An 11051-nucleotide genomic window follows, 5' to 3' on the forward strand; every position below is an offset into this window, starting at 1 on the left:
TGGGTAATTTTTTTGATTAAACTGTTTTAGATATGCATAGTTGAGATAGATGCTAGTCCAAATTATGAGATGGGGACCATGAAAAGTGCACGTTAGGCAGTAGTTCCCATTCTAGTCCCAGTCACAGGATCTGGTTTATGGTTTTGTATGTGATCTTACTACAGTGAACAATATGGGAGGAGTCCTTTGATTGGTTTTGGTGAATGAGAACCCTTTTTTCCCACAGGATAACTGGTATGCTTCCACAAGACACAGATTAGAGAGAACGTATCCCTAAGTGTTGTTGGCAGCCGTGGTGCCTTTAGGAGGGGAAAGCTTCCTTGAGAATGGAACCTACTCTAGGAAAGAAGAAACGAGAAACAGAGAAAGGGAACCCAGGTCTTGGTTACATCATCTGAGTTCTGGATAAAGCCAAGCCTGCCGACTCACGCATCCCTGCCTTCTGCTGGGACTGAGTCCGTGGTCTCATTGATTGTTCAGTACACACGGAACTCTGAGACCCCTGGTTCTTACACAATCCCTGCGAGATTAATAACATTATCTTCATTTTAGCCAGAGAAGTTACATATCTGCTAGTCGTAGAGCTAGTCCAGATGTTTTTGACTTCAAGTTAAAAAGCTCCAACTATAAAATCATCTGAATGAAATGACTCCTCCCCACACCAAATTTTCAGTGTTTCCATATTTCCACTAGAAAACATAAAACATTTTAGTAATGACAGCTAGGCTTTCCACAAAGTAAGTTCAATCAACTTGCCTCGACGTGTTTCCTGTCATTGCAGACTGTTTACCCCATGCAACGAGACCTTCCATCTAGATCAGCCTACCTTTGCTCACACCCTCATCCCTTTCTCCCTTCTTCACTCTGCCTATTTACTACCTTTCACTCAGCCTCTGCTTTCATTTCTTAATGGGGGAGGCCATGGTGGAATTGAGTCTCTTGACAAGAGGTGTTTATTCCCTGTAGAAACCTGAAAAGTGTGTTGCTCCAAGTTTGTGCAGTTGAGCTTTCTTATGTCCACATGGGAAAGTCTACATAAATTAAGTGTAAGTTCTCCAGAGATGGATTCTCCCAAGGCAAACAATTCAGTGCCATATAGTGTTATAAAATCAGTCCATTGACTCACTGAATTGGGTTTATGGGAGAGATTTTTTTTTTAACTGAAGAAGTGAAATATCTGATTAAATGGGATGAAAATTAGAGGCAGCCAATAAATAGGTCAGGTTCTGCTTATGTACCTGTTAGTGGGTTTCCATTTATAGTTCTTATTGATAACTGGAGGTGCCTATCACGTGACAGCTCAGTGCTCAGGTAAGAATGCCAACTACCTGTTTCATGTTCACGTATTCAATCATTTGGGTAACGGTTAGAACTAGAAGTAGTTTGCTTGCACTAATCAACAATTCCTAGAGGTTTGTAGCGGGGCTAGGAGGTGTTCAGAAATAAGGCCAGTCGTGTAGAAGGATGAAACCCAGAAGAGGGAGTGATTTGCCCGAAATCACACAGAGTTAGCACTAGAGCCAGAAGCACATGTCAGTGAGTTAGGTCAGCATTAGTGTAGTGCATGTGAAAGGGAAAAGGTGGAGCATTCAGGTTCAGTGGTGGTTGTTTTTAAATTTCTCATGAAGTCAGCAATTTAGATTTGTTCCATAACTTTATCAGCCCCCTGAAGCCTATTTTTAATAGGATACTCTAAATTAGCATATTTTTAAAAGTTATTTTTTATATACTTGAAAATTAATATATATACTTTGTCTATTAGAAATGGAACTTAAATGTTTTTTTCCCTGCAGAGTCTATACTAATTTTAGAAGATTTTTTGACATCTAAAATATAATTATTAAAGTTAATACAGACATTTGATTTTAATGTATCACTATGGCCAAACTCACTAAATCAACTTGCCTTTTACTCTCTGCTAATGTTGGCTTCCTCATGCTCCACTGGGAAATTCTGCTGGTTTTCAAGCATCATAGAAAGACCAGTAGGCCTCCATGCTGGTGCTCAGATGTCATTGAATACCTTTAATTTGAGCAAGTCAGCCTTCTTTCTGTCCATGACATCCTGTGATTATGGTTTTTCACTCTCCATCTCCATTCAGAAGTAATTTTTCCCTCTGTAAATTTCTAGAGCACTTGTTCCCACTCTGGTTTTCCCTAAATGCCAGCCTGAGAAGTGGGCATTTTATTGCACAGATAAGAGGAGACCCTGAAGATTCTGGGGAGGGAGGATGATATTATTTGGGCAGAGGTATGAGGGATACATTGGAGAAGTCAGTCAGGAGACCATTTAACGATGGAGGGAGGTTGAAGGGGAAGAAAAGAGGTAGTGAGCTAGAGCAGTGTCAGTTGAGATGAACTTTCTGAGGCCAAAGGGACTCCAGATTTTAAAGATCCCCGGGCCTGACAGTGAATAGGATGCTGGGGACAGGGGAGAGTAGATCTGGGTGGCTAGGGAGAAGAGGAAAGGAATGAGGTATTCTGTCCAGAGAGGGGCTTTGGAAGAGCATCTAGACTGGGAGGAAGCTGGTTAGCTCTGCTTGGGACTGGCTGGCCCCAAGGACTCAGGCAGCATGTGTGCCTCCTACGTGGTTCCCACCACTATCCCAGGCCCCCTTCAGCCTGGCTGTCACATGAGTGGAGGGGAAGCCCAGCAGCTTGCAGTTTTCTATGAACAAATCAGAGAAGCACCCATGTAAGAGCCAGAAGAGATGTCCAGGGTTATTTTCCTGTTACCAACCATACAGGGGAACCTAAGTGCAGGGAGAGGCAGACACTCCTCTTTAAGGTAGTGGCGGAGTCAGGATTAAGAGCCCGGTTCCTCAATCTAATGATATTCCCAATCCCATAGGGGGTCAAAATTCTACAAAAGCTATGGATTAATTGTGGGGCCCTCGATTCTCTTGTGCTTTATTTTTTTCTTCAGACACTATATTCCTTAAGGGCAGAGTCTGGGTTTTCCTAATTTTAATATTTCTCTATCTATTCAAGAAATGTTGGTTTAGCATCTGTTATGTCATTGGTCTGTTTTAGGCACTGAGACTACAGCAAAGAACTGAACAAAGTTCCTGTCCTCCTGGAGCTTACATTCCAGAAGGGGGAGTTAGACAATAAGCATAAAACCCAAACAAACATGCATTATTTCAGTTGGTGATGAGCGTAATGGCAAAAATAAACCAGGGAGATGGGAGTCAGAGGTAGGGAGTAAGGGTTGCTATTTTACACTGTGTGGCCAGGGAAGGAAGACCTCTTTGCTGAGTTTATGGCTCCCATGTGTCCCCTCAGGGACACACTTGGTAGGTGCTCAACCAGTGTTCTTGAATGGTTAATGCTTAAATAAACTTCCTAGTGTGTGAGAGGGGTTGGGGGGGAGAGGGAGACTGTTTAAACCACAGGGTCAGGATAACCAAAAATGGCATTTTCTATAGCCTTGAAAGCCACTTATGGTCATAAAGATGGACTACAGAGAACTGACCTCTAAAGTTTCTCATTCAGGTAAATTTCAAATAATTAGTCAGATACACTCTAACCAGAAATCAGTATGCTTGAAGCAATTTACTTACATTGATTGAGACAAGTGCATCCAAAATTCAACTGCTTTTGAGGGTTCCTGTATTTTTCTGGGTACACTAGTCACATATTTCATTTTTAACAAAGTACTATAAGTGCATTTTGAACTTTGGCATTTATAATAAATATTCATCAAAAATTGTTTTAATTTTGAATTATAAATTATAATTTTTTCTGGACTTTTTTGCTATTTGTTTATTTGAAAATTCATATATGAACATACAATTTAAAAGAATGTACATATCAATGTAATGGACAATGGATTCTAACTAATATAATATCTGTGTATGTTTTAAGAATAGGATTAATTTTCAACCTAGCAAAAAAATTGCCAGAAAACATCTGCTGTTATTTTATACTTTTAAAACAAGATCTGGGCCAAAATTCTTCACTTCTTCATCTGTAATTGAAAGATTTACTATACCAAAGATTTACTATACCATTCTCTAAACTGCCAACTTGAAGATCTGTCAAAATGAGCTAATCATTTCATCTTCCGCCAAGAATTTCAGACTCGAACGCTCAGCTATTTGATGGTGACTTCATAATTAACATACAATGTCCATAAAAATAATACACACTCCACTACTGAAATGAAAAGGCAAAACCAAAGCTCTGTGGTTGAATTCATCCTCTTGGGTTTTTCTGATTTTCCTGAACTCCAAGAGCAGCTCTTTGGGGTTTTCTTGGTTATTTACGTGGTGACTCTGATAGGAAATGCCACTATTATAGTCATCATCTCCCTGGAACAGAGCCTCCATGTTCCCATGTACCTGTTTCTCTTGAACTTGTCTGTGGTGGATGTGAGTTTCAGTGCAGTTGTTATGCCTGAAACGCTGGTGGTCCTCTCCACTGAGAAAACGTCGATTACTTTTGCAGGCTGTTTTGCACAGATGTATTTCCTACTTCTTTTTGGTGTGACTGAATGTTTTCTCCTGGGGGCAATGGCTTATGACCGATTTGCTGCAATCTGCCATCCTCTGAGTTACCCAATGATTATGAACAAAAGGGTTTTTGTGAAATTAGTAATGTTCTCATGGATCTCAGGGATCACGGTAGCTACGCTGCAGGCCACGTGGGTTTTTAGTTTTCCCTTTTGTGGCCCTGGTGAAATTAATCACCTCTTCTGTGAGACTCCCCCAGTCTTAGAGCTTGTATGTGCAGACACCTTTTTGTTTGAAATCTATGCATTCACTGGCACCATTTTGATTATCGTGGTTCCTTTCTTGTTGATACTCTTGTCTTACATTCGAATTCTCTTTGCCATCCTGACGATGCCATCCACCACTGGGAGGCAAAAGGCCTTTTCCACTTGTGCCTCCCATCTCACGTCTGTTACCCTCTTCTATGGCACAGCCAGCATGACTTATTTGCAGCCCAAATCTGGCTACTCCCCTGAAACCAAGAAACTGATGTCATTGGCTTACACGCTGCTTACACCTCTGATGAATCCTCTGATCTACAGCTTGCGAAACAGTGAAATGAAAAGAGCTTTGATGAAAATATGGCGAAGAAAAGTAGATTTACACACATTCTGACTATGCTGGGAAGCCCTGTGACATTTGGTCACTGCCTGACTGAACTCTATTAAATTTAATAAATCGTCAAACATTCTGCATTTCTTGGTATAAACATGTTTAATTTTTTGAGTTTTCCAAGTTCAATAATACATTAGGTTTCCATTAGGTTTTTGATAGTATACTGTTGTCATTCATTTTTCATAGATATGTAAGTTTTCATATAATACCATGATTTATTTATCAGTTCCTCTATTATGATCATCCAGGTCAATACTGCATTGTTGTCATTAAGATGAAGCTTCAATAAACACCTAGTTTCATATGTTCATATATACTGATATTTTATTTCTGTATATTAGATTCGTCAAAGTTGGCCAGATGGGACAAAGAGTATATGTGCTTATAAATTTTAATAGCTATTGTCGAATTATTTTTCAAAATGATTGTATCTCCTTCAGATGGACCTGAAGGTCCATTCTGCTGTACTAACAGGATAAATCTTCAAGAGACCCACAAATAAATGAGATTTTTATTTCTGCAGTTAAAATCTGTTCCATGAATGACTAAACAAAGTACAGTTATTTTTTGGGAGACCAAATTAGTTCAATTTGTTGGACTCACACAGATTATTATTATTCAGGATTTCTCTTGGTATTTTTCCAGATATTCATCAGAATGTTGGTGACCAGAGAACTTCCCTGAAGTTTCACTTGATAGTTTTAGTATCTTTTTCACTTATAGACCACTGTTTGTAGATACTCCTGTTAAATTTCTCTTTGTAGTTCCCCAATGCCCCCAACATTTTGTTTATAAACACAGGAGGATTCATTTTTTTTAATTGTGGAAAACTGATCAACTATTTGTGCGTATCTTAAATGGTTCTTAAGTCATATCATCAACTGTGTGATCTTCCCCAGAATAATTTCTCATCTTGCTACAACATTTCTAACATTTAATGCTTGCCTCCTATTTTAATGTTGCTATTCATAAATCGAGAGGGGCCCCTTTATTGAATCTACAAGACAGGAGCTCCTACTGCTGTTAGTTTCTGTTCCAGGGATGGTAATAAAGGGGAAAAACACTATTCCCATTGTCATTCTGCTGTGGGAAAAACAATCTTTCAATTGTCACTAGTGCCTCTGCCAAAAAATGAGAAGTGGAGATGAAAAACTGACTGGATTTTCACAAAAGGAAATTTTGTCATCAAATGGTTGAAACCAGTTTGATTAATATTTGAATGTTGCATAATCTTTTCAGTGGGGGCATTAAACAGGCATTTGGAAATCCTTTCACCAGATTCTGTCTCTTGGTGTCCTGAAATGTCCTTCTCATGGCGATCAGTTAAATAGGGCCATTTAGGGGAAAAGAATTTCCCAAAGCCTAAATCTCAAACCAAATATACAGCTTCCTTTCGATTTTTGTTCTTTATCTCATTTGTTTATTCATTCATCGACTAAACAAGTTTTTGTTAGGGATAACTGTTAATGTGACTCTCCCTGGGGAAATACAGTGTCTATCCCTGAAGGATTCAAAGTTATTGGAAGGTCACAGACTGTGGGAGGTCATGGAAGCCACACTGTACCTATGTCTCCACCCTGGGTGAGGAACAGAAGTTGAATGGCAAGGTTCAAGGCTTGGTTGCGGATGCGATGAGTTCAGGGCCACAGTGATCCTCCCTAGTTATATTACATAAGAATTTTGACAAAAGTGCCACTCCAAAAGGACCCTATTATGATTCTCCTCTAAATAGCAGCAATTCTGGCAATGCCAGGTTTAATATCATGGCAGCCAGTAGGGCTGATCATTGAAATTGTGCTTTCTTGCCTTTGAAGTTGACACCAAGATTTCCAACTACAATCATCATAGATAGGAAAAAAGTGAACTTTGAAAATGTAAATCTTTTGATATCTCACCTTGCTTAAAATATTTCAATGGGTTTGTACTGTATTTAGGATTAAAAAAATCCTTAACGTGGCCTATGAAGGAGCCCTGCTGGATTTGGTCCTGCCTGTATGTCCTACTATTTTATGCTACACTTCTGCCCACTTATTCATTCATTCACTCACCTACTACTCATTTCTGCTTTCAGTTTTACGAAATCACTATTCCATTCTTGCCTGGAGCTGTCAAAACATGCCTTTCTCTCCACCTGAGATGGTTTTCACTCCATTTCTCACCTGACTAATTCTTACTCTTTCCTTAGGCCTCCTTCAAGTGTCCTGTCCTTAAGGCTACCTACCATGCTTGGCCCATCACACCTCATCTTCCTTCCCCAATTGTTCTCCCTCTGAACACCCTGTCTTTTCTTCATAGCCCTTTACTTAAATTTTATTTCTTGCAGCAGTTTCCTGGTTGATATTTGAGAGCTCTGGGCTGCTTTGTGACATAGTACCTTTTTTCCTCATCAGGCCCAGTGTGTCCCTAGCTGGGCTTTATTGTGACTTAATCCTATGTACAGGCCTGGGGTCCAGGAGTGGAGGTGAAAGTGGTTTTTGATGTGGTACCTTTTATATAGTTTTCCTTCTCTTAATGGTGGTGGTGGGGCGGAGGGGATTGGCCACTTCTGCAGTTTCGGAAGGTTCAGAGATGTCTTGGGAGTAAAAATCACTGGAGACATCTGTCCAGATTTCCCATCCTGGATATGTGTCGAGTCCTTAGATTTACCAACTCTGGCTTCAATTTGGCATAACAGACCTTCTTTGATTAGGCATTATCTATCTTTGAAGTTCAGTCATTCTGGCTATTAAACCCTGGATTTGATCTTCAGCTTTTTCTGCTTGGACATTGTAAGAGATGAGGATATTTGTGAAGTACCGAAGGACTCTCTGGCTCACCTGCACTCAGCTTTTGGTTATGTATCTGCAGCAGTCGACACAACACAGTAACTATGTAATTCTATTATCCTTTGATTTATCAACCCTCAGCCCCTCCATTTGATGCCTCAATCATTGCACTGGCCAGTGTATTTCCTGCCACAGTTACGTAATTACGAGTCACCATTCCTGAAACGCTTTTATCACTGAACTTTGTGGCCTAGTATATTGTCAGATTTTTTAAAATGTTCTAATGGAAAAGGATGTGCTTTCTTCCCAGTTTTTGATACAGTGTTCTCTATATGTGTACTAGACTAGTTGTGTTGTGAATATTTTCTTTCTCCTTATTGATCTTTTTCCTTTTATCAATTAAAAAGGCATGTTACAGTACAGTCTCTCACTACAAATGACACTCTTAAGTTTCCTTGTGATTCTGTTAATAATTGCTGGGTATATTTGGCAGCCATGCTATTGGCCATGCACAGGTTTAGAACTGTCGTCTTCTGGGAGAATTGAACCTTTTCTTCCTCTGAAGTGATTCCTTTTATCTCTAGTAATGTTTGTTGCTCTGAAGTCTGCTTTTTCTGATAATAATATTGTTGTCACACAGCAGCCTAGCAGACTGTCCCCCCATGTCTTTCCTTAAGGAAAGAATAGTCTGTGAGACTGTGCATCTCTGGGACTGTATATTTCTATTTAGTCTCCAAAAGGGTTTGCGGCCAATGACGAGTAAGATCCCCCACGGGGCGGGGGGGGGGGACAACTCAAGCCAGGCGGAACCCCATGGAGACCCCCATGAGCTGCCTTAGAAAGATCTAGGAAGGGGCCTTGCCCTACTCCCCCCTGCCTGGGAAAAGCCGCTGCTGGCTCTGACTTTTCCCTCTCACCTAATTGGGAGAAAAGTCTTGAGAGTGGTAAGATTAAACTCTCTCTGCTCAGCTCTGTGAAACAATTTCAACATGTGATATATGTCCCTTAAAAGAGTTGCATACCTCACCTCAAGGACTTTCTGCTTCGCCTGTTTGAAGATCAACATAATTGGTTTGGGTTGTTTCTATAACATGATAAGTGAGTCTCACAGACCATGCCAAAAACACTGCTACTCCCTTGTATACTTATCAATAAAAACCTGCAGTCGGCTCAAATCTGGGTTCCAGTCTTTCAGAACTGTGAGACCCCTGGCCTTCTGAGATTTAAACTGCATTAAGTCTCTGTTTGTTTCTTTCTTAAAACTTAACCCAAAGCCGCCCCTTCTCGTACCCTCACTGCCTGTGTTGTGCTGGACGCGACATAATATAATTACATAAGTTTCCTTTCATTAGTAGTTTGGAATATTGTTTTCCATCTTTTTATTTTTAACCTTTCCATATCCTTATGATTTCGATGTATCTATGCCCAGGAGTGCTGTGGAGAAAAATAAATCAGGATAGTAGTGTTGCAGTTGGGGTTCAATTTTAAGTAAGTTGATTTAGCAAGATTTCATGGAAAAGATGTCACTTGGGCAAAGGGACATAAGGGAATTAGCATTTTTGAGAGCAGTAGTCCATGTTCAGGGAAAAGTGAAGGCAGTAGCTGTGGGATGGGAACATAGCTGGTGGATCTGAGAAATAGCAAGGAAGCTGCAAGGCTGGATAGGAGTGAACAAGGGGATGTACTAAAGATGAGCCCAGAGAGTAGCAGGGGAACATGCAGATTTTTAATCTGTATTTATGAGTTTGGCTTTCACACTGAATGAGACAGGGTGCTACTGAAGTATTTTGAGGAGAGGAAAGGGAGAAAGAAAGAAGTTCAGAGACTATCGTAATGATCAAGTTGAGAGAAGAAAATCACTTGGACCAGTGTGAGCTTTAGAAAAGGTGAGAATGTTTAGGTTTGACACACTGTGTTTTGAAGACAGAGCCACAGATAGCTGATGGATTTGATGTGGATTGGGAGGAAAAATGGATTCAAGGATGACTGCTAGGCTTTGGCCTGTGGAACTGAAGCTTTAGGTTGCTACTACCTGATAAGGAACGCAGAGAGTGGAGCACGATTTATGAGAAGACACATTAATAAATGAAAAAATTTTAGCTTAATTTAAAAATGTACTTATTAGAAGTCTATATTTCATTTCTGACTTCCTGTTATCATGAAAGTTATTTTCAGATTCAGAATCTTTAAAAAAATTTCAAGACTTCAGTTTTCGTTTTCTCTATTTGGTTGTTGTTTTGCAGTTTTATTGCAAAGTATGTTATGTGTATGGCTGCCAAGTATTTGGATGTATTAATATTTTCTTTCTGACAAATAATTTTTATAAATATTCCATAAGTATTTTGGGAAGAAAAGATAGAGTTAGCAGACTAAGAAGTGTTGTTTCTATCTTATGCTCTCATTATCATCTGTTAAATCAAAATTTTGTTATTGAAATCTTCCTACTTATATGTCTTTGTTGTCTATTTTGTCTGTCAATCATTGAGGAAGGTGTGCTGATGTTTCCACACTTTGATTTTTGTTTTATCTGTTTAGTACTATCTGCTATGAATTCCAGTTTGGTATTAATATTACTGCCTTCCTTTTTATCCCTTTTAGCATGTGTATGAAATGTTCTATACAGTTTTCATTTGAAGTCTGATATACATATAGGAAAGTGTAAAAAGCATGACTCTACATCTTGATGCTTTCTCACAAAATACACATCATCTGCATTATCATCACTGACATCAAGATATAGAATATATCAGTATGATAGATGCCCACATGGGATTTTATGGGGTATGAATCATGGAAAGTACTTACTAGGCAGCATTTCTCACCCGGTATATGTGACTAGTTCATGCATGGGGTATAATCCCACCACGGTGAATGGAGTCTGTGAATGAAAATCCCTTTTCCTCAGGATAATTGTACATTTTCTGCTGCACACACATGAGATAGACCGAATCCCTACATTTTGTTGGAAGCCCTATTGCTGCCAAGAGGGGTGAACTTCCTTGACAATGAAACCTATCCCAGGAACACAGTGACGAGTGGACACAGGTGACCTGCATTCTGGCCACATCATCTGGTTCTAGACAAAGCCAAGTAGAATCATTCATCTCGTCAGTCTGTTGAGACTGAGCCCATGCCTTATAAACTGTGTGAGCCAGTTTGGACTGATCCCTGAGTCCCTG

General features: G+C 39.7%; 1 protein-coding gene across 1 annotated transcript; it reads left to right on the forward strand.

Annotated features, from left to right (window-relative positions):
* The first annotated feature begins 4098 nt into the window (after positions 1-4098).
* LOC117030429 (olfactory receptor 10A3) lies at positions 4099-5143 on the forward strand. Its single transcript, XM_033120497.1, has one exon. It carries the CDS (start codon positions 4163-4165, stop codon positions 5105-5107), a length of 945 nt encoding a protein of 314 aa, XP_032976388.1. The 5' UTR covers positions 4099-4162; the 3' UTR covers positions 5108-5143.
* Positions 5144-11051: the final 5908 nt, after the last annotated feature.

The sequence above is a fragment of the Rhinolophus ferrumequinum genome, chromosome 11, assembly GCF_004115265.2.
Source record: "Rhinolophus ferrumequinum isolate MPI-CBG mRhiFer1 chromosome 11, mRhiFer1_v1.p, whole genome shotgun sequence".
Lineage (NCBI taxonomy): Eukaryota > Metazoa > Chordata > Mammalia > Chiroptera > Rhinolophidae > Rhinolophus > Rhinolophus ferrumequinum.

Excerpts from the sequence above, each read along its gene's own strand:
- LOC117030429 (XM_033120497.1), top strand. The coding sequence starts at position 4,163 with ATGAAAAGGCAAAACCAAAGCTCTGTGGTTGAATTCATCCTCTTGGGT.